The sequence below is a fragment of the Zalophus californianus genome, chromosome 11 (genome assembly GCF_009762305.2).
Source record: "Zalophus californianus isolate mZalCal1 chromosome 11, mZalCal1.pri.v2, whole genome shotgun sequence".
Lineage (NCBI taxonomy): Eukaryota > Metazoa > Chordata > Mammalia > Carnivora > Otariidae > Zalophus > Zalophus californianus.
Genome location: NC_045605.1, coordinates 32,004,802 through 32,029,638, shown reverse-complemented (window position 1 = coordinate 32,029,638; position 24,837 = coordinate 32,004,802). Strand labels below are relative to the sequence as shown.

The following is a 24,837-nucleotide window of genomic DNA, read 5'->3' as shown; positions in this document are numbered from 1 at the left end:
GTTTCTACTGTGGCAAGGGATTTTGCTAGACAGTGGTTGTTAAAAAATCAATAAGACATTATCTCCACCTTTACAGGAATGGAAAGATAACCTTATCTATATTTATATAACATATGCAGCATGAATACTGTCACTCTTGTTAGTAAGAGATGTTTATAACCAACATTTGTGATCATTCCTTCAATGTCGAGATTCAGCCTCAGGATCCTTCTCAACCTGGGACCACAGAAACCTGCTATCACTCAGATAGACTTGGAAGCTAAAACTGTTGTTTATCATCAGTGCTATTGTAGAAGTTTGTTCAAGGTATTGCTTTGGAAGCCAGTAATTCAAAAGCCTTGCTTTGCATAAAAAAGTTTAGGTGTGAAGAAGTACAAAAGAGTTTAATCTTTTGGGTATTGGAAAAGACATACAGAATTGGAAATGTTATACCCACAGGTACATGTTTGAAAGAAATGCTTTAAAAACTAGATAAAAGGAGTCTTCTATAGTTACCACTCTTTCCCACTCTTTGTAGTTTAATATTGGTGTCTTCCAAATACACATTTAGTTCTAAGCATTGATGTGCTGGAAAAGTTTAACTGCCAGCACTTAGGTATTTGTGTGTGTGTGTGTGTGTGTGTGTGTGTGTGCGTGCATGCGTGTGTATGTGCACATAACCCTGATTTGTAATGCTTGTTGATTTCCCTGGTGTAAATACTTCCACCTCAGCTGACTTCAGCCCCACGTCATTGAATGAATACAGACTGGGAAGAGATACACAGTGTTTCCCTAGAGCCACTGTGAGCCTGCTCCTGCCCACCACTAGCCCCCAGTCTCTCTTCCTATACTTTCTCTATCACTCCCTGTATTAGTTTGGTTTAGTCTCTGCTTTGCTTCTATGTTTTTCTGTCCTGCCTAATTCCTTCCTCCCTTCTCTTCTCTCCCGTGTTCTCTTCTTCACTTCTATTCTCTCCCCATTATTGCAAAATTGGAATAAGCAATTTAAGAAATTGCATATACACTGGGATATCTTAAGTCTTTCTTAAGGTTTTAACAATCTGCCATTACAGAAATACTGAGCAATTGTAATTAAAATACATTAACATTCAGCTACTAAGATGTAATTGCTGAAAAATAACTTGACTCTGGGAATTTACTTAATGAATTTTCATTTCTTTTATAAACTCACAAAGACTATTAGAAGCTTGCTTAAATTCACAAATGAAGAATTTAAAACAAATGAGTGATTTTAATTTCTCTCTCCAAAGATATTTTTAGTAGTGAATACTGAGAAGGGTAGAGAAATATTAGAAGAAATAGGAATAAAAGTAGGGTGGGTAGGAGATAAACATTGGATTACATAAATTATCAATTTGTTGAAGGTCCCCCCCCCCCCCCATAAAGCCACTCTGACTAGGGGATAAAACCTGGGCCAAAAAAAAAAAAAAAAAAAGTCCTGAGGCCACAACTGACTCAGCTCAAGATATACAGTGTTTTTGATATTTGATGTGGGGAGAAGGGAGAAGGTATATTTTCCTTCCACATCAGCACTAGGACATCAGTACATGGGACAGCTGTGTTACAGGAAAATCAGTGGCCATCTCCACGGTGTTAACAAACTCGGACGCATCATTGAATACTAATGGCAATACCACAGATGTATACAACCTCAATAGATCCCGGGATTTTCCGAGAATTCCAGAGGCAGAGGACTGGCTGAAGTCACCTCACCAGTAATTTTGCAGAATGTTTTTACCCAGTAAATTCAGGAGTGATTATTTAACCCATTGCGCACTTCTTACGTTACCTGTGTTCTCACAGGTAGATTAAACTTCAGTATCTGACTTGTATGACCTTTGAGGTAAGGTAATACAGCCATATATTCCATAAAATGTTTTCCTAAATGCATACTTTCTGGGCAAAATAAAAAGAAAAGTATTTGTTATGATGAATGTATGTGTACGATGTTTGGAGTATTTAAGTAGCTTGTAAGAAGTCAATTCTACTTTGACCTTCACATATCTTCTTTTTTTTAAATAATTTTTTATTGTTATGTTAATCACCATACATTACATCATTAGTTTTTGATGTAGTGTTCCATGATTCATTGTTTATCGATAACAACCAGTGCTCCACACAGAATGTGCCCTCTTTAATACCCATCACCAGGCTAACCCATCCCCCCACCCCCTCCCCTCTAGAACCCTCAGTTTGTTTTTCAGAGTCCATTGTCTCTCTCTCCGACTTACTCCCCTTCATTCTTCCCCTCCTGCTATCTTCTTCTTCTTTTTTTTTCTTAACATATGTTGCATTATTTGTTTCAGAAGTACAGATCTGTGATTCATCAGTCTTGTACAATTCACAGCACTCACTATAGCACATATGCTACCCAATGTCTATCACCCAGCCACCCCATCCCTCCCACCCCCCACCACTCAAGCAACCCTCAGTTTGTTTCCTGAGATCAAGAATTCCTCATATCAGTGAGGTCATATGATACATGTCTTTCTCGGATTGATTTATTTCACTCAGAATAACACCCTCCAGTTCCATCCACGTCATTGCAAATGGCAAGATCTCATTCCTTTTGATGGCTGCATAATATTCCATTGTGTATATATACCACATCTTTATCCATTCATCTGTCGATGGACATCTTGGCTCTTTCCACAGTATGGCTATTGTGGACATTGCTGCTATAAACATTGGAGTGCACGTACCCCTTTGGATCCCTACATTTGTATCTTTGGGGTAAATACCCAGTAGTGCCATTGCTGGATTGTATGGTACCTCTATTTTCAACTGTTTGAGGAACCTCCACACTATTTTCCAGAGTGGTTGCACGAGCTTGCATTCCCACCAACAGTGGAGGAGGGTTCCCCTTTCTCCGCATCCCCGCCAACATCTGTCATTTCCTGACTTGTTAATTCTAGCCATTCTGACTGGTGTGAGGTGGTATCTCATTGAGGTTTTCATTTGGATTTCCCTGATGCTGAGCGATGTTGAGCACTTTTTCATGTGTCTGCTGGCCATTTGGATGTCTTCTTTGGAAAAATGTCTTTTCATGTCTTCTGCACATTTCTTGATTGGATTATTTGTTCTTTGGGTGTTGAGTTTAAGAAATTCTTTATAGATTTTGGATACTAGCCCTTTATCTGATATGTCATTTGCAAATATTTTCTCCCATTCTGGCCACTGTCTTTTGGTTTTGTGGACTGTTTCTTTTGCTGTGCAAAAGTTTTTATCTTGATGAAATCCCAATAGGTCATTTTTGCCCTTGCTTCCCTTGCCTTTGGCGATGTTTCTAGGAAGAAGTTGATGTGGCTGAGGTCGAAGAGGTTGCTCCCTGTGTTCTCCTTTAGGATTTTGATGGACTCCTGTCTCACGATTAGGTCTTTCAACCATTTGGAGTCTATTTTTGTGTGTGGTGTAAGGAAATGGTCCAGTTTCATTCTTCTGCATGTGGCTGTCCAATTTTCCCAACACCATTTGTTGAAGAGACTGTCTTTTTTCCGTTGGACGTTCTTTCCTGCTTTGTCAAAGATGAGTTGACCATAGACTTGAGGGTCCATTTCTGGGCTCTCTATTCTGTTCCATTGTTCTATGTGTCTGTTTTTGTGCCAGTACCATACTGTCTTGATGATGACAGCTTTGTAATAGAGCTGGAAGTCCGGAATTGTGATGCCGCCAGCTTTGCTTTTCTTTTTCAATATTCCTCTGGCTATTCTGGGTCTCTTCTGGTTCCATACAAATTTTAGGATTCTTTGTTCCATTTCTTTGAAAAAAGTGGATGGTATTTTGATGGGGATTGCATTGAATGTGTAGATTGCTCTAGGTAGCATGGACATCTTCACAATGTTGGTTCTCCCAATCCATGAGCATGGAACGTTTTTCCATTTCTTTGTGTCTTCTTCAATTTCTTTCCTGAGTATTTTATAGTTTTCTGAGTACAGATCCTTTGCCTCTTTGGTTAAATTTATTCCTAGGTATCTTATGGTTTTGGGTGCAATTGTAAATGGGATCGACTCCTTGATTTGTCTCTCTTCTGTCTTGTTGGCGTATAGGAATGCCACTGATTTCTGTGCATTGATTTTATATCCTGCTACTTTACTGAATTTCTGTATGAGTTCTAGCAGTTTTTGGGTGGAGTCTTTTGGGTTTTCCACATACAGTATCATATCATCTACAAAGAGTGAGAGTTTGACTTCCTCTTTGCCGATTTGGATGCCTTTGTTTTCTTTTTGTTGTCTGATTGCTGTGGCTAGGACTTCTAATACTATGTTGAATAGCAGTGGTGATAGTGGACATCCCTGCCGCGTTCCTGACCTTAGGGGAAAAGGTCTCAGCTCTTCCCCATTGAGAATGATATTCGCTGTAGATTTTTCATAGATGGCTTTTATGATATTGAGGTATGTATCCTCTATCCCTATACTCTGAAGAGTTTTGATCAAGAAAGGATGCTGCACTTTGTCAAATGCTTTTTCTGCATCTATTGAGAGTATCATATGATTCTTGTTCTTTCTTTTGTTATTGTATTGTATCACGTTGATTGATTTGCGGATGTTGAACCAACCTTGCAGCCCAGGGATAAATCCCACTTGGTCATGGTGAATAATCCTTTTAATGGACTGTTGGATCCTATTGGCTAGTATTTTGGTGAGAATTTTTGCATCCATGTTCATCAAGGATATTGGTTTGTAATTCTCCTTTTTGATGGGGTCTTTGTCCGGTTTTGGGATCAATGTAATGCTGGCCTCATAAAACGAGTTTGGAAGTCTTCCTTCCACTTCTATTTTGGAACAGTTTCAGGAGAATAGGTATTAATTCTTCTTTAAATGTTTGGTAGAATGCCCCTGAGAAGCCATCTGGCCCTGGGCTTTTGTTTTTTGGGAGATTTTTGATGACTGCTTCAATTTCCTTAGTGTTTCTAGGTCTGTTCAGGTTTTGCATTTCTTCCTGGTTCAATTTTGGTAGTTGATACATCTCTAGGAATGGACCCATTTCTTCCAGGTTATCTAATTTGCTGGCATAGAGTTGTTCATAGTATGTTCTTATAATTATTTGTATTTCTTTGGTGTTGGTTGTGATCTCTCCTCTTTCATTCATGATTTTGTTGATTTGGGTCATTTTTCTTTTTGATAAGTCTGGCCAGGGGTTTATCAATCTTGTTAATTCTTTCAAAGAACCAGCTCCTAAGTTTCATTGATCTGTTCTACTGTTCTTTTGGTTTCTAGTTCATTGATTTCTGCTCTGATCTTTATTATTTCTCTTCTCCTGCTGGGTTTAGGCTTTATTTGCTGTTTTTTCTCTAGTTCCTTTAGGTGTATGGTTAGGTTGTGTATTTGAGACCTTTCTTGTTTCTTGAGAAAGGCTTATATTGCTATATACGTTCCTCTCAGGACTGCCTTTGCTGTATCCCAAAGATTTTGAACAGTTGTGTTTTCATTTCCATTGGTTTCCATGAGTTTTTTTAATTCTTCTTTAATTTCCTGGTTGACCCAGTCATTCTTTAGTAGGATGCTCTTTAGCCTCCATGTATTTGAGTTCTTTCTGACTTTCCTCTTGTGATTGAGTTCTAGTTTCAAAGCATTGTGGTCTGAAAATATGCAGGGAATATTCCCTGTCTTTTGGTACCGGTTGAGATCTGATGTGTGACCTAGGATGTGATCAATTCTGGAGATGTTCCATGGGCACTAGAGAAGAATGTGTATTCCGTTGCTTTGGGATGGAATGTTCTGAATTCGTCTGTAAAGTCCATTTGGTCCAGTGTGTCATTTAAAGTCTTTATTTCCTTGTTGCTCTTTTGATTAGATGATCTGTCCATTTCAGTCAGGGGGGTGTTAAAGTCCCCCACTATTATTGTATTGTTGTCAATGTGTTTCTTCACTTTTGTTATTAATTGCCTTATCTAATTGGCTGTTCCCATGTTATGGGCATAGATATTTACAATTGTTAGATCTTCTTGTTGGATAGACCCTTTAAGTAGGATATAGTGTCCTTCTTCATCTCTTATTACAGTCTTTGTTTTAAAATGTAATTCGTCTGATATAAGGATTGCCACCCCAGCTTTCTTTAGGTGTCCATTAGCATGGTAAATGGTTTTCCACCCCCTCACTTTCAATGTCGGGGTGTCTTTGGATCTAAAATGGGTCTCTTGCAGACAGCATATGGATGGGTCTTGTTTTTTAATCCAATCTGATAGCCTGTGTCTTTTGATTGGGGCATTTAGCCCATTTACTCTCAAGGTAACTATTGAAAGGTATGAATTTAGTGCCATTGTATTGCCTGTAAGGTGACTTTTACTGTATATTGTCTGTGTTTCTTTCTGATCCATGCTGCTTTTAGGCTTTCTTTTTGCTAGAGGACCCCTTTCAATATTTCTTGTAGGGCTGGTTTCGTGTTTGCAAATTCCTTTAGTTTTTGTTTGTTCTGGAAGCTTTTTATCTCTCCTTCTATTTTCACTGACACCCTAGCTGGATATAGTATTCTTGGCTTCATATTTTTCTCGTTTAGTGCTCTGAAGTTATCATGCCAGTCCTTTCTGGCCTGCCAGGTCTCTCTGGATAGGTCTGTTGCCAATCTAATGTTTCTACCATTGTGGGTTACATATCTCTTCTCCCGAGTTGCTTTAGGATTTTCTCTATGTTTTGAGACTCGTAAGTTTTACTATTAGATGTCCGGGTGTTGACCTATTATTATTGATTTTGAGCGGGGTTCTCTGTGCCTCCTGGATTTTGATGCCTGTTTCCTTCCCCACATTAGGGAATTTCTCTGCTATTTTTTGCTCCAGTATACTTTCTGTCCCTCTCTCTCTCTTTCTTCTTGTTCTGGGATCCCAGTTATTCTAATGTTGTTTCGTCTAATCGTATCGCTTATCTCTCTAATTGCCCTCGTGATCCTGTAGTTGTTCATCTCTCTTTTTCTCAGCCTCTTTATTTTCCATCATTTGGTCTTCTATATCGCTGATTCTCTCTTCTGCCTCATTTATCCTAGCAGTTAGTGCCACCATTTTTGATTGCACCTCATTAATAGCCTTTTTGATTTCGACTTGGTTAGATTTTAGTTCTTTTATTTCTCCAGAAAGGGTTTCTCTAATAACTTCCACACTTTTTTCAAGCCCAGCTAGTATCTTTAAAGTCATGATTCTGAACTCTAGGTCCGACATCGTACTAATGTCCGTATTGAGTAGGTCCCTGGCTGACGGTACTGCCTCTTGTTCTTTTTGCTGAGGCGATTTTTTTCGTTTTGTCATTTTGTCCAGAGGAGAATAGATGAATGAGAGAACAGAATGCTAATAGGTTAACAACGTCTCCAGCAAATATACTCCATACAAATCAGAAAAGACCTGAAGCCAGCAGACAAGAAAGGGAAAGAAAGAAGAGAAAAAAAAAAGGAAAAAGAAAAAGATAAAAACAAAAACAGAACAAAAGAAAACAAAAAAACAGAATATGATAAAATATGATCAGGCTAGTGCATAGATCAGTGCCATACAGTAGATTTTGTGCGTATTTTGGTCTGTCAGAAGAAAGTGCCTGGTAAAATTTTAAAGGAAGAAAGATTTATATATGTACAAAATAAGGGTTGATACAATGAAGGGATGGAAGATGAATGTAAAGATGAAAATTATAAAAGATTTTATAAAAGGAATTGATAAGAAAAGAAGTTGTTTTTAAAAAGAAGAAGATTTAAAAAAAAAGAAAAAAGGAAAGAATGTGATCAGGCAGGAGACTAGAACAAAGCCATACACTAGTTATTTAGTGTATATTTTGATCTGTTAGAAGAAACTGTATCTCAAAATTTTAAAGAGCGAACAACTTATATATATACGCCAAAAATAAGGGTAACTACTAGGAAGGGATAAAATATGACTCTAAAAATGAAAAATAAAAAATGGTTTTTTAAAAAAGGGATTGATAAGATGTTGGTTGAAAAGAGGAAAAAGAAAAATTAAAAAAACAGTTAAAAAAATTAACTTTGATGAACTAATGAATCATGGTAAAAAAAGCCATGAATTCTACGTGCAGTATTCCCCTAGCGCTGGAGTTCTCCCGTTCTCCTTGAGCGGTAAAGTTGGTCTTGGCTTGCTGGCTGTTCCTGCTGATCTTCTGGGGGAGGGGCCTGTTGCCGTGGTTTCCAAATGTCTTTGCCGGAGGCGGAATTGCCCCGCCCTGTGTGTCAGGGCTAAGCAAGCTGCTCGGGTTTGCTCTCAGGAGCTTTTGTTCCCCGCAAGCTCTTGGTACAGCTTTGGATGACCAGGGTGCAAATGGTGGCCTTTCAATCTCCGCCCAGAAGAGCTGAGAACTTGGGGCCCCGTTCCTCAGTGTGCCCCCAGAGAAAAGCAGTCACTCCCGTCTCCCCAGCAGATCCCTGCAGTGTGCTCCCGCGCCGCTCCTCCCGGGGGAGGAAGGGGAGTCTCCCGGGCTCTGCCACTTGTTGGGTCGCTGCTGGAGGAGCAGTGGCCCGACTGGGCTGCGGATCACAGTTTATGGCATCCCTGAGTTGAGAAGCCGCGCTTCGGCTCTGTCTCTGCAGCCGGCTTCCCCGCTCTGATACCTGGGAGCTCTGCCGCACTCAGGCACCCCTGGTCTTTCTGTGACTCCAAGGGTTCTGAGACCACAGTGTCCCGTGAGGGTTCCACCCCCCGCTTAGCCAGTGGAGCGACGTCCCTCCGTGGAGCCGACTTCTAAATGTTCCAATTTTGTGCTCCGCGGCTCTATCACTTGTCAGAAGCAGCTGACGGAGGCCCCCTCCCCCACCGTCTATCCTCCCGAATATCGCCTCGGATTCACTTCTCTGCACGTCCTACCTTCCAGAAAGTGGTCGTTTTTCTGTTCAGAGAGTTGTTGCTACTCTCTTCTTCGTTCTCCTGTTGAGTTCGTAGGTGTAAGAATGGTTTGATCCCTATTCAGCTGAATTCCTGAGACCAGACGAAATCCAGGTCTCCTCCTCCTCCGCCATCTTGCTCCGCTTATACGTATCCTCTTTTTTATAGCTGAAAAGCAGTTTGACCTTTTTGCTGATTTTTTTTTCAGTCTTCTTTATTTTAGAACTATAAATGTTCAAGTAGTAATCAGGATGATAATAAGTGGACACAGGTTTTGAGCAGGCAATATGTTATGGTTATAGCTGGTATTTTAAAATGTTTTCCACAGTGCTTGAATGCTTTAAAATATTCTTAGTGTAACCTCCCATTAGAGATTGCTGGGTAAGAGGGAATAATGCAAAAGTAGTTTAAGAGCAACAAAAACCTAAGAAAAATAACTTCCCTTTCTTGTTCAAATAACTCAAGATTCAGAGAATTTCATTTGGTACAACCTAGAGTTATGATATTATTAGATCTCAGTGGATTATATGAAATTTTGCAATTTATCCCTCTCTTTCATTTTCTTAGCTAGATTCTATGAAAATATTCAATTCTTCCTTAGAACTCATCTTATGAGTATAGATGGCTTTATTAAAAAATAGCAAACTTTAATTTGAGTTATTTGGGATAGTTATAAGCTCTGAAAGATAGAGGATTCTTTGCTGTTTGCCCTCTGTTCCACTTAAGAAGTCTTAACATTCAGTATATGTTGATGAAATTCCACTCTTACACTAGAAATCCAATAGCAAGTTCCTATTTCATTTAAAAAAAATAGTATTGCATTATAATTGGCCTACATGAAATCATGAATTTAAGAGGAAGCAAGTACAACTTTATACTAATATATTTATGATCATTATACATAAAATATAAAATTTAATCTTTGTAAATAAGCATATTATCATCCTTAAACATAAAGGGAAACAGACTTGGAAAGTTTTAATAAATTGACCAAGATTGCACAGTTGTCAGGGTATAAACCAACAATTAAATAGAAACTAATGCACTCTCCTGAAGAGTGTACTACCTCCTATCTTTGGAAATAGGGAGGATTCAGGGCATCTGGGTGGCTCAGTTGTTAAACATCTGCCTTCGGCTCCGGTCATGATCCTAGGGTCCTGGGATCGAGCCCCGCATCGGGCTCCCTGCTCCGCGGGAAGCCTGCTTCTCCCTCTCCCACTCCCCCTACTCGTGTTCCCTCTCTCGCTGTGTCTCTCTCTATTAAATAAATAAATAAAAACTTAAAAAGAAAGAAAGAAAGAAAGAAGGGACAATTCATAAAGCATCATTCTCCAAAAGTTTAAATTTCTTTGCCTAGCATATTTCAATAAGAAAAGTATCATTACTGGTAAAAGTAAAGACAATATGAAAGTAATATTAAATTTAAATGAGTGTTGGATCTAAACAGGTGAAGTCCAATGGCGTGGGGTTCATAATGGAACACTGGCTTAATAAGTAGAATCAAAACATTCAGTACTGAAGTAGCAAGTGACATTCAGGTTGAAATTAAATGTATTACAGTGGTACCCAGCTAACCTTACATTGCACTTTTTTTTGTTCGTTTGTTTAGGTGAAGACATGGTTTTTCAGAGTAATTTGCTTACATTAAAGGATATAAAGTAAAGCTTTTAGTCTTTGACTTTGTATCACTTATTATATGACGGTCTTGTTCATATATCCATCCTTTACACCTTATGTGAGTTTGGCTTTGGAGTTCTAGTTTAGAAGATCTGTGGGCTTATTGACCCAAGAGAAGGACTGTCTCTTGTGTGGCTTTGAAGAGTAACTTGACCAGGATGGAGGAGTGAGCCTCAGGCTAGCGCTAGACCACTTGCAAGAATTTCATTCTGAGAAGCTGTTTGGAAGGAAGAAATAGGATAGGAGTTGGAAGAAGGCAGAGGGGAGATACTTGCCTATAAGCCCAAATTAGGACTGTGATCTAATTTTCCCAGTTGCAAATGCTAAGGAAAATAATCCTTATCCCTTTTTTATCTCAGACTGCTTATAGGTATCTTCTGAATTAACTACTCATGAAATACCTTTGCGATCTTTCCACTGTGTGTGGATTGGCTATATAGATATCTCAACAGGAAATTATTTTTGCAATGAGCTATATCATCCAGGTTTTATTTCTGTAAATGGCATCATCTGTTGTAGCCTTCTCAAGCAGTTGCTTTAGCGAGCACCACAGAATATTGTTAAATCTTGTTTTCAAAACTTTGAGTCGTTTGGTACTTTGAAAGTTTGGGGTAGAAAATTGTGGTCTTCTATCCTGATATTATTGACTAGGTTAAGTATAATGGGACACTATGTTCACTGATTAGTGATGGGCTGTGACTGGTACCAACAACAATGGATTTTAACCAGAACCTGGAAAGGGGAGAATAAGTAAAATTGTAAGAATTACCTTTCAGATTTGTTTTATTCCATTGCTGCTCATTTCATTGGTCACACAAATTGTAAGCTTTTCAACGGTGAAAAACAAGCATTAAAAATAGGAATTTTGGGGGGCATCTGGGTGGTTGTCAGTTAAGCAGCTGCCTTCAGCTCAGGCCATGATCCCAGTGTCCTGGGATCAAGCCCCACTTCAGGCTCCTTGCTTAGTGGGGAGTCTGCTTCTCCTTCTGCCTGCTGCTCCCCCTGCTTGTGCATGCTCTCTCTGTCAAATAAATAAATAAAATCTTTAAAAAAATAGGCATTTTTAAAAAATATTTATTTATTTATTTGAGAGAGATCTCTCACACCTGTGCAAGCAGAGGAAGGGTCAGAGGGAGAGGGAGAGAAGCAGAGCTTGATATGGGGCTCGATCCCAGAACCCTGAGATCATGACCCCAGCTGAAGTCAAGAGTCTGATGCTTAACCAACTAAGCCACCCAGGTGTCCCCAAAATAGGAATTTTTAATAAAAATAGGATAGCAGTTGGAAATCCATGGTCTATAGAAAATTATAATTCGTGTATACTTGGACACACACACACACACACACACACACAAATGTATTTGGAGAATTATTCATCTAATCACATAAAAACTTTTCTAGTCATTACTTATGAGTGATTTATGAGCACTCCCTGGTGGCTATTTATTAGAACCACTTGAAACAGCAAAAGATAAGGTGAGTGAAAACTTAATTGCTTGGCTTTATGTAAGGAACACTTGCACCCACAGTTCAAGTGTGCTCACTCAGTAAATGTAGTATTGTAAAGTATTATCCAATATCAGATTTGCTTCTCTGCTACAGAAAATGAGTGAAATAGCAGATAATTTGATTTTTAAAATGGACCAATATCTATAAAAATAGGTTGCTTGTACCCAGAGTTTGGAATTATAAATGGTGATCTCATAATATGAGGAATTAGAGAAACAAGACAGAGGATCATAGGGGAAGGGAAGGAAAAATGAAATGATGAAACCGGAGAGGGAGACAAACCGTAAAAGACTTTTAATCTCAGGAAACAAACTGAGGGTTGCTGGAGTGGAGGGGGGTGGGAGGGATGGGGTGGCTGGGGGATGGACACTGGGGAGGGTATGTGCTATGGAGAGTGCTGTGAATTGTGTAAGACTGGTGAATCACAGACCTGTACCCCTGAAACAAATAATACATTATATGTTAATAAAAAATTAAAAAAATAATTATAAGATAGTAAGTTTGATTATATCTTATTTACTGAAATAAGACCTTTTTAAGATTTTACATTATCAATATCTAGGGAGAATATTAAAATTGGTTTTGTATTTTTCCTAAAGCCTTTTAGTAAGTTCATGAAAAGTAACACATTCCACAAATATTATGGGATCTTGAATCTCCTGAACTCTGTGACTTGATACCCCCTGCCCTCCCTCTAACCTGGAATTACCTTCTGGAAGAAGTTTCATCAAGCCTCTTGTGTAAATCTGGGGAGAAAAAGTTCCATGTGAGCCAAAATTTCATTTCTCTAGATTTTTTTTTTTAGACCTTATGAAAATAAAGTCACCAGAGTTGTACCCTGATTCACTTTTTAATTATAGTTTTCTACCATTTTGTATGTCATTTTCCTTTATTATGCAGTAGCAGCAGTACCTCTTTTAAACCTGCTAAAATTTTAAATACCTTTAATTTACACTTGGATCACTTCAGAATTGAAGAATTTTGTCCATGTGATTGACCAGTTTGTGGGGATGAAAAGCATGCATTCCCTGGGGGATGTACAAAGTAAAGATCAGAAGCAGCCACATTGGGTTGTAAATCCACTTCATGCCCTTTGAAAAGTGTTGTTGTCATTTCCATTTTGATGTCTTGAGTTTAGATTCACATGTTGTGAACAGCGGTTCATTGACTGCACACACAAAAAGCATAGTATTTGAGATATAAAACCACACATATGTTATACTGGCTTATGGAAAAAAATAGGTTCTTGTTTAACTATTATCTATCCAGTAGATCAGTACTGTTCTGTTAAATTAATTCCAATTCAGTTTCTACCTTTGAAGAACTACACTTTAAATTATGGGAAATGTAGGGCGCTTGGGTGGCTCAGTCGTTAAGCGTCTGCCTTCGGCTCAGGTCATGATCCCAGGGTCCTGGGATCGAGCCCAGCATGCGGGAAGCCTGCTTTTCCCTCTCCCACTCCCCCTGCTTGTGTTCCCTTTCTCGCTGTGTCTCTCTGTCAAATAAATAAAATCTTAAAAAAAAAAAAATGGGAAATTTAAGACTGGACATGAGGTAGACACTGCAAATTCTGTGAAGAAGGTAACATTTTTTGAAAGGCTATCATATGTCAAATCTGTGCTTATTATTTTAAATATATGTGTATTTCTCCTTTAATTTTTATAAACACCTTGAGAGGTATAGGGATGAAAACACTGAGATTTATTTTTTTTATTCCTTCAGTTTCACATTAATAGAATGAGAGTAGGAGAAAGAAAGGAGAAAAACGAACAAATCCAAAAACAAAAGAAAAAAATGAAGAAAATTGGTTTAAGAAATAATAATTGCCTCATAGGGTGGTTGTTAATTCACATCTCATGTGTCATATCCTCAGGTTTTGTTTTATTCCCAGGTCATATTTACATATGGCAGAGATTGAAACCATTGGATACGAGTGTGGTGCCAATGTCTTAATACATGGATCTATCAATTAGCCCCTTTCCTAATCCTTCTCTTCCCAATAAAAACATTTCATTCATATTGATTAAGTCTGTTATTTTGAGATGGCATATTCTGCCAAAATATTTGAGTCTTCCCGTAGCATCGAACATAGTAGATCCAAAGTGAAATTCATCATCTTTATTCCTTCTCCATCAAACATACTCTTTACCTCATTTACCCTAGCTCTTAATGTGATGCCAAAGTTCCAGTGCCTGAGGCAAAACCTCTTAATGTCCCCTTTGATTCCTCTCCCTCTGGGTCCTTTTCTGTTTTCTGAGAACACTGCCATTCCCTGTTAGCAGTTCCTCAACACTGCAGGTACCTGATCCTAGTACCTAATTATTTCAAACTTGAGTTCCTCTCCCATCTATTCACCTGGCATCTCTTCATTCTCAAACGATCCCACATATTACTGGCTTCCTAGTACAGGTTTTTACAACATGAATTTTCTGTTTAGAACCCAGCAGGGATTCCACGTTAAGACTGTTCTTCCTAGATTATGGGTATCTCTTCCTTATTCTAACTAAGTTTCCTACTAAAAATATATATACACTTTTTTCCAGCTAGATAATGTTCTTGTTAGTTGATAATAATGTATTAATTCTATAAAGCATGTTATGTGCCAGAACTGTTTGACATACTTCATATTCATTCTAGATTCCCATTTTTCAAAAGTTAACTGAGGGTCTGTAACTAGGTGAATGCACTCACAGTCATGATTTACTCTTAATGAGTGCTTAATAAATTGCTTTCTTTTTCTGCATTGCACTCTCCCTTCCCACATACCAGGCTTAGTTCTACCCCCTTGCCTTTATTTATGGTGTTCCCCGTTTCTAGAATATTTTTGTCTCTTCAGTGTATCCAGTTCACATTTATCATCCAAATCCTACCTTGACTCATTTAGTTCTCAAGGATCTTTACTGGTGTCAAAATCCTGATGTATTTATAAGGAGTTCTCCATAGTTTATCATGCAAAGCTAATCAGTTTTGTCTTTCAATTTTTCCAAATATTTTAGCAGTGTTTTAAGAGCATCAAATATTTGTTGAATGAATAAAATTTTTCTCTCTTCTCAAATAGACATTAAATTTCTGGAAGGTTTAGTCCATGCCTTGGTTTTTTCCCTTTATCATAGACCTCAGCAATGTGCTTGGCATGTACATAAGTACCTAGTGATTGGATATGGGAGAGCCCAGGCCATCTGTCTTTCAGGACTTTTATGGGAAAATACCTTCTCATAATGTGCACATATATACACTTCAATCAAAGGGTAATATTGTAGATTCAGATACAGAAGTCTATTCAGTAGGTAAATACAGAATGAGATTAATTATCTATATCAGTTTGGAGTTATCAAAAGCTATAAATTTTGAGCACTATTAATATCAATATTAAGACACTGAACTAAGTGTTTTACATTCATTATCTTAGTCCCTAGAACCAAGTTAAGTTCTGGGGTAGATGTTGCAGCTGATGCTCAGAATGGTTAAACAGCAGTTTGTAGCAACAGGCCCCAATTTAAACCCAGGTATTCTTGATTTTAAATATACGTACTTGTGCTATATATTGCATATCATCTTATTCAACATCCTTATTATTGGACTTTTTGCCACTTGAGAAATATCTCCCTGTTTAAATTCACTAACTTTAAATATTAGATCATGCTTGTTTCCAGCATAACATAAACATTCAATAAATGTTAGTCTTTATTCTTATCATTTTTCCAAATTACACATAAGTGTTCATGACACTGTCTTTCACCTTATGCAAATCTTAAGTTTAAAAGCAGATGTGTGTGTGTGTGTGTGTGTGTGTGTGCATGCATACGTATTTGGGGTTTCATGAGGGCAAAGAAGATTTAGAGCGTGAGAATTAAAAGTGAGCTACTTTGCTACTTTCCAATCATCTCTCTCTATAAAGATACCTTCACAGTGTATCTGGAGGGATGCCTGTCTGAGCTCACAAAATGGGTGTTAGGTGATGGATGTCAGAGGTATTTACAGTCTGTTGTTGATGTCTTAGAAAGGATTTTGAGTGTTGATCTACTTTATATGTCTTTATATAAGGAGTTTAAGTCCTCTTTTCAAGATCTGTCATGTTTTTCTGCGAATTGGAGGATGATAATCATGGAAGGCCCTAATGCTCTAGTTTTTATTTTTGCGTATACTATCTTTGTGCATTTAGATATGGAATTTGAGAAATAAAACTTGACTAGAGAATAGTAAGTTCATTGAAAATAAGTGAAAGTAAAACACTCATTGAAATTTTAGAGTTTTGATATAATTTTAGACTTACGTTAAAGTTGTAAGAATGATATAAGGAACTCCTATATATTCTTCAACCTATTTTAAAATAGTTATATATTTTAAAAATAGGGTTTTCTCTTCATCTTAGCATTTGCTAATTATATAATAGATCATATTATCACAGTGGTAAACTATAAATTTTGTTTGTTAACTATAAATATCCCTTCAGTTTTATTGAGATATGGACATATAATATTATGTAAGTTTAAGGTGCATAGGTTGACTTGATACATGTATATATTGCAAAATGATTACCATCAGGGCATTAGCTAACACTTCCATGCTGTCACATAATTATCATTTTTTTGTGTGTGTTGAGAACATTTAAGATCCTATGCTTAATTTTAATGCTTTCTAAAGGTTTTTTCAGTTGAAGATTTCCTCCCAGCATACTGTTTTTCTTAGAAATGTCTGTCCCTTGCATTCAGTTCCTGGCTCCCACACTGAAAACACCTTCTTCACAATATTCTCACAGATCCAAATTAAAATATTTATCTGTTTTAAAGTGTTAGTAAATCCTAATTTGGAGTTTGGGGCTAAAATACTGTTCATTGAAATGAAATCAGGTACTATTATAGTAGGGTTGGAAATATATGAACATTCAGGCAAATCCCAAGTGTAAGAAATCGAATTAAGTAGAAAAAAAATGAGCGTTGTTTTATTTGCAGCTGTAGAATAACATTATAAAGGGCAAATAGAAGAGCTTTATATGGTTCAATTTTAAAATGATGCTTAAACTGTGACTGCATTAAACCAGTGTAATTAAAGGTATTTGTAATTCAATATCTGTTATTTCTTAGTTACATCTTAGAATATGAAATTAAATTTCAGACTAGGATCTGAACATGTGTACTTTTCCATTTTTCACATTATTGTTGGAATTAAGTAAAATAATTTGTGAAAACAACCTTATAAAATAGAAAATACTATACAACATGCAAGGTATTTTTATTTCATTTGTAGAAGCCAACAAGAGAACAAAAGCTGTTTACTGAAGTATGTTGAATAAAGGAGCTATCTGTTTTTTAATATTTGCATGAAATTATACAGAAGTTAATGTATTTCATTTTTAATTTCAGATTCAAAACGCTAATGATGTATTAATTGCTCCACTTGAGAAATTTCGCAAAGAACAGATAGGTGCAGCAAAAGTAAGTGTTATATTTTATTATTCTTCAGATATCCTCTTGATAATTAAAGATGACATACTTTCAGATGTTAACATTTTTGAAATTAGAATGACCTTTTAAAAAATTCTGTACATCACTTTTAACTTTTGCACAGAGCCTATTACAAAGACTGGAATTCTTTTAAACATGAAGGATATTCTTCTACTGAATAGAGAAAGTCAGCATGTTATAAGTGAGTTCCTTGCATCCCAACAATTGTAGGAAATTAACTATTTTAAAGAGCGTGAAATTAAGATAAAATTGAGGAGCTTTTTCCCCTAACCATACAAAATAAAAATTAGGTATAAGGTATATTGAAAACTCAGGCAGTAATTATAAAAGACCTTTTATTATTTTTTTGGTATTTTTTCATTATTAATAAAAATATGTTTGTGAGGGGCGCCTGGGTGGCACAGTTGGTTAAGTGTCCCACTCTTGGTTTCAGCTCAGGTCATGATTTCAGGGTCCTGAGATCAAGCCCTGTGTTGGGCTCCATGCATGGAGTATGTTTGGGAATCTCTCTCCTCCCTCTGCCCTTCCCGCTCATGCTCTGTCTTTCAAATAAATAAGTCTTTAAAAAAATGTGTTTGTGAAATAACTTTTGACTTGTTTCTCAAGACTTTGCATTAATGGTTAATTGATTATGGACCGATTAAAATTTCCCTGAGCCTAATAATTTTTGAAATTGCATCTTCTTTCTTGGGTCTACACTTTATCTGGTCAACATTATATAAGGACATAAAATTTAGGGTTTCCAAAACAGAAATCATCATTTCCCATCCTTCCTCCATCTTTTCTCTATTTTGATTTTCCATTTAGTCAATGGTCTACCCCTTCCCCATTTGAGCAATGTTGTTTATTCTTTTGCAGAATCATTTTTCCTCCTTTCCTCCTTCCCTTACACGTGAAATATTGAAATCACTTACTAGTTGGTCTCCACACCTGAATCTTAATCGGTTAACATGTTTTTGCTGTCTTCATCATTCTTCAGTGATGAAATTTTCAGTGGTTCTCCTTGAGAGACACTTTGATTCTGATAATGAAAGCTTTCCAACTTTTCACAGTGTGCCCATTTGCTATATTTCAGCACACCTCCCCACTCAGGCACATTGTCTTCTCACAGTCTCTCTTTATACCCTGACTAGGTCTATGGCTTTGCCCCAATCTCTGTCTCCCTGGAATATTTTTTGCTGTTTGCTTGTTGAGGTCGTGGTAGCTCTCCATGGCTTCATTCATACCCCAGCACTAGAAAGAAGCCTTCTTCATATTTGTTCCTCTTCCAGAACTGATTATCTTTCTTACAGAATCAGGCAATTTTTTTTTGCTTATTTACTGTAAAGAGCTAGCACAGTCTGTCTTGAATTAGTTTTATGTGCATTTCTCTAAAAATTATAAGCCAGTATCAAGTTAGGGACTAAACCAGAACATTTTTTATGTTAATTAATTCAGCCAACATTTATCAATATCATAGTTGTCGCACTTTTGGCAAGCATGGTGTTTGATAAGATTAAGGGATACAGTTGTAAACAAGACAGGCTTGCCTGCTGTTGTGTCCCTTATTATCTCTTGTGGAAAGCAGACTCCAGAGTGATTACAAATGCACTGAGGATTGTGATTCAAGAGTGAAGAGTGCTTTGTGAGAGTGTAATTAATAAAACTGACCTTGTCCAGAGAACCAGGAAACACCTTCTGGAGGAAGTATTGATTAAACAGCAAACTAAATGATAAAGAAATAGCTAGAAATGGGGGTTCAGGGGCAGGAAGGGAAAAACCTTTCATATTCCCAAAGAGGGAACACAGTGGGTATGAATAAAGGCCTTAAAGGAAGATAGAGCCTAGCATTTTAGAAGAAAAACGTCCAGGATGTTAGGAATATAGAGGACAACGGAGACAAAGGGCATGTGCACAGCTTTGTTAATGATCTGTGGTGTTTTGCTCCTTTTTCTGAGGGTACTGACAAGCCAAAGAAAAGTTGTAGCTAGAGGAGTGATATTTGTGTTTTATTTTATTTTGTTTCGTTTTATATTTTTATATTTGCATTTTAAATGTTGCATGTCATGCTGGGATGGAGGGGTAGGACTGCTTTGGGAAAACCAATTTGGAGGCTATTGGATAGTAACTTTAGATTCAGAAGGTGCTAGTGGCTGTGGAGACAAAGGGATGTATTTCAGAGGTAAAATGGGGAAGGTAGGAAATGGGTTACATACTGGGAGGTAAGGAACAGGACGTTTCAGGGATTACTCTTAGGGTCCTGGGTTGCATAATTGGGTGATTTTTGGAGTGACTTACTGAGATAGGCAACATTTATGTTTGGGTGGCAAAAATGGTGAATTTGCTTTTAGACATAATGAGTTTGAAGTTCCACCAAGACACCCAAGTGGAGATGTTAAGTTGGCACGTGTATATTCAGATCTGAATTAGAAATACACATTTGGGAATTATTGTCTTCTAGTTAGTAATTAAAATCATGGGAGGTAAAATTAGATTTTTTCTGGCAAAGAATAGAATGAGAAGAGGACCCTAGGTTCTCTATAATATGAGAATTTAACATTTGATGTTTTGGGAGAGAAAAACAGGACAGATAAGGAGGTTGAGAAGGAAGGGCAGAAATAGGAAGAAAAGAAAAATGTTCAATGTGCTCAGAACAAGGAAAAGTTTTTTCAAGAATAGTAGTAGCTAGGGGCACCTGGGTGGCTTAGTCGTTAAGCGTCTGACTTTGGCTCGGGTCATGGTCCCAGGGTCCTGGGATCGAGCCCCACATCAGGCTCCCTGCTCGGCGGGAAGCCTGCTTCTCCCTCTCCCACTCCCCCTGCTTGTGTTCCCTCTCTCGCTGTGTCTCTCTCTGTCAAATAAATAAATAAAATTTAAAAAAAAGAATAGTAGTAGCTAATCTTTATTTACAATGATAATTTTAGGGGTTTTCACTGAACTATTACATCTGTGACTTAATTAGGTTCTTCTAAGCAACCCGTGAGGTGAGTATAGGTGTTATACCTGCTTTCACAATGAGGAAAATGATGAGGTAATCTCAACAGATCACAGAGCTAGGAAGTCAGACTATGTATCTGAAATTAAGGAATTTTACTTTACTTTGGAGCCCCAATTTATAATGTCTCACTTCAATGATATTTTAATAAAATTGAAGAGCTTTGTGGGGCACCTGAGTGGTTCAGTTGGTTAAGAGTCCAACTTGTGGTTTTGGCTCAGGTGATGATCTCAGGGTCCTGGGATCGAGCCCTGTGTGGGGCCTCTATGCTCTGGGGAGTTGGCTTCAGTATTGTCTTTCCCTCTGCCTCTCCTCCTCCTTGTGCACGTGCACAGTCTCTCTCTTTCTCTCTCTCAAATAAATAAAAACCTTTAATAAAAAAATTAAAAAGCTCTGTGAAAAATTCTTTAGTACAGAATATCCGAAGTGTTATGGTCCATCTAAAATAGATTTTACATGTGTATGGATTATTCAAGTTTTAAGTTAGCTATAGTTAAAATAACATGCATAATTATACCCATTTTATTTTATATTTTATTTTATTATTATTGTTTTTTAAATATCTCAGTTGCTGGGCATATCAGCTGAGAGCACACACAGTGTACTCTGCCTTTGCCTAGTCATTGGGGGAGGTATTTTAAACTTGCTGTTCTAAATGAGTTCAAATGAAATCTTGAAGTTAATATTATTGCACTTGGCTTTTTGGTTGCAGTAATTCTGTGTACTTTATCTGCCTGATGCTCTTAGTACTAAATTGTTTGTAAGCTGCTAAGTAATCCTTGTTCAGTAAAGTGACTAAAAACCAGGCATTTTCTTCTGAAATATATGTATGAGTCAGTTTTATTTTGGTTTTGCAGAAATATCATGGTAGAAATGAAAATATTTGAAGGTGTTTATTTTTTCTATTGCTTTATTCCTTGTTTTACCTATGTATTTTCTTGTTGGTAAATAGAGTTAATTCTCCAAATGACACTGCTGCTTTTTACAGTCTGTACCGTAGAGGTTTTGAGCAAGGATGTTCAGGCTAATGAGTTAGCTGGAAAACAAGAGCATCAGTTACGTGTAGACTCTTCCACTGTAGTCATGACCTCTTCAGCTTGGGCCAAGTAGAAGATGCTGAGTCTAAGTAGCCCACTCCTCACAACCATGTGATCCTATTTAACTGAAGTGGACAAAGTCTATTGACCACAAACATTTCCTTTGTAGTTTGTTCCATGGACTTTGAGACACCTGATGCTTTGCTGTGTGAGTTACAGTTGTGGAGAACAAGCACCGTTGAAAACCATTAGCAAAGATGAATGATGGGGGTTGCTGAACTAAAGGATAGAGGAGGTGGTTCCTATTTTTTGAATAGATAAAATCTATAAACAGTTGCAAAAGTGTATTTATGTAGAGGTTCATAGTGTGCTGATAGATGCAGAATGGAATTGTTTGCAGGCCTGACATTACATGTGTCAGAGTATAGAATTGAATGTTTTGTTTCTTTAATTTGTATCCTGTTACACTGACGATTTCAATTCTAAAAATGAGGAGAGAATAGGTATGCAGAATGATTTAATGCAAACTAAAATTTTCACAATAGAAATATATCCAGAGCAGCATTATAACAGAGCAAAATGGATAACTTGTTTGTACACTTTTTGTATACATTGACAACTATATTTAATTGCATTCAAAAGCTCCTCCTTGTCCCCAGGGAGAATCCGTTTTAAGTCCTATCTACACCTGTTATTACATAAACTGGCAGACTCTAAAATATAAGTAGTGCTCCGTATCTGAGTTCCTACTCAAAGACAGATACATTAGGAGAAATAGTGTAAACATACATAACATATGTACCAGTCTGTTACATATTTTAAGTGATGGAACTGACTTTCAGGAGACCAAGGACTCATTTTCCACATATAAACAGACTGAGCAGCTGGTTATTGGCACAGTGAGGACTAGAACTCAATTCCTCAGATCAATAGTGTTTTGACTCCTCCACTACTGTTCTTTAGAATACTCTTTTGTGAAATATTTTAATTTCCTTACCTTTAGCAAACATGATTCAATGAGAAATGTATCTAAATTATAAAAATGTTTCAAGTATGCCCACTTTGTTATGTTTCAAACTTGCCCACTTTGAATCAAGCCTAGTTAATGTATTTTGTATGTCGTTTGATTTTTAATTTTCCTCAGCACACAGTAGACACTTAATACCGACTCATTTCAGTAGAGGTTAAGAGACTTGAGAAATACTGCCCATAAAAGACATTTTCATTTGTATGGGAAATGTTTTTCAAGACTGGTTTTCATTTTTAAGTAGACCTTAATGGAAATCATATGAATATTGTTCTATGGTTTTAATAGAAAAATAAACAATATGATATTAGTCATTTCACAATAGGACTTGATTTTGTTTATGTTGGTTTTATACTGAAGACTGTAATGGAACCCAATGATTCTTGTCCCTTTGTTTTCTCCATAGTAGAGTTTGGTTCTGTCTCTGAGCATTTATTATTTTTAAACATGTCTTGCATATATAATTATTTTAGCATGTAGTATCTAAAATTTATGGAGAATTGTCATGATTAATTTGTCACAGTCTTAGATTTCTATAATGCAAAAAATGGCTCCAGTCTAATTTGCTGTCTCAAATATACACATGACTTAGAGAATCTAGAAGGATTACAGATACTTTAGTTATTCCAAATTAAAAAGTTTTTGCCACTTGACTGAGTTATTAATCTAATTTAATGGGTATACATTGGACTCATTGTGGGAACAATCTAAAAAAGTTGTGGTTTATAGCGTAGAGTATGGATTTTGTAGATCACCTTACTTTTCCTTCAGTTGTCAACAAGTTCTACAGAGGATGGTCAGGATTGGTTTTTCATGTGCTGCTGATGCCTGCTGAGCTGAGTCTGTTTCCTGGACAGATGTTCTCTGGGGCTGAATTTTCAGGGCAAATTATAAACCATTTGATGTTTTTTTAAAAACTACTTGTAATTCTCTTTATTGTACTTTCTATCATTAGAACCTATTATATGGGGTTTGAGAATTGTTGTTTTTTGTTATTTGGTCATCTTTTTTTAAACAATAATAATAATAAAAACAGTAATAACAATAATAATACCCTTCATAATAGGTAACCAAGTACTGCTTTACTTGAGACTCATTTAATCATCACACCCAGCATATTAGATAGGAAAACTGTTAAACACATTTTGTAGATGAATAAGCTGGGTTGCAGAGAAGTTAAACAGATGGGCTGAGGTCATGTAGCTAGTAAGGAGTATATTCATTTTTTAAACAGAAATGAGATAAAACCTATACAGATGTTTAATAGCACCACTACATGCTTGATGCTCAAGAAATATTAATTAATTCCTTTATTCTTAAAGAAGGAAAATTGGCTGGTTAGCTCATTTGGAGAGCAGGATAATGTCTTATAATTTACCAGCAAGTTCTATAGAGTCATACAAACTTGAGATCAAAACCTGACACATAATACTCATAGGAACTGTGAACTTGGGTAAATTAATTACCTTTTTTTTACCTTTCATCCATCTGAAAAAAATGGAGACAATAATAGGACCATCTTCATAGGATTGATGTGATAGCATAATTTTTCATTTCACATAAATTTCTTCACATAATTTCTTCTACATAGTAAGCATTAAGATGTCAGTTGCTCTTATAGTTAATCATTAGTATTCATGTTATATATTTTCTGTTAGTAGTAATCAAAGTATTTCAGTAAAAATAAGGTCATTGTTCATGTAGTTTAGTTTGCCTTATTTTGTTTTACAGGCAGGCAAAGCAATGTTGATTCATTGACTGTTAAATGCGGTTCACAGAGTTACCAAGCTAGAGGGCCTTACCTGGACATTACTTGTAACTTATAACACTCAGTTCTACAAAGTAGGAAGTTAGGAAGTATCATTTTCCACAGGACTAACTTGACACCCAGAAAGATCAAGAAGCATTGCCAACAATCCAGAGGTACGCATGTGCTTTAGCTGGGGACTCAAGTCCAAGCCTTCTGCTATCTAATTCAGTAATTTGGGCAGCATACTATACGTGCCTTTATCATGGGAATGTAAATGCATTTTTTGATAGCTTAGAGTGTGTTTTTATCCTTACAACATCTTGTGGGGTGAGAATTAGTTCTAATTGACCCCATTGCCACCACTAGAAAAACAAACCAGATCACATTTCCTGGGGACAGGTGAGTCAGTAGTAGTCTCTCTACTTGACAGGTGGTGCCATTCAGTGTCTGTACATGTTTCAAAAATTGCTGAGGTATCATGTTTTTTACATTTCAGAGCTTTCTGGTCCATTAGAGAAGCTGAGCCTCCCATAGTTAGAATTCTGGGTAGGGACATAACCTTAAAGGCATTCTGCTGAACAACTCAATCAAT

The 24,837-nt window shown here is 36.9% G+C and overlaps 1 protein-coding gene across 2 annotated transcripts in view; it reads left to right on the top strand.

Annotated features, from left to right (window-relative positions):
- Positions 1-24,837, top strand: part of ARHGAP42 (Rho GTPase activating protein 42) — a 307,182-nt gene that overhangs the window by 154,785 nt on the left and 127,560 nt on the right. For both annotated transcript variants that reach the window (XM_035723017.1, XM_027580564.2), the window contains exon 4: positions 17,356-17,427. In XM_035723017.1, coding sequence (XP_035578910.1) covers positions 17,356-17,427 — 72 coding nt within the window. The remainder of the gene's footprint in view (positions 1-17,355; positions 17,428-24,837) is intronic.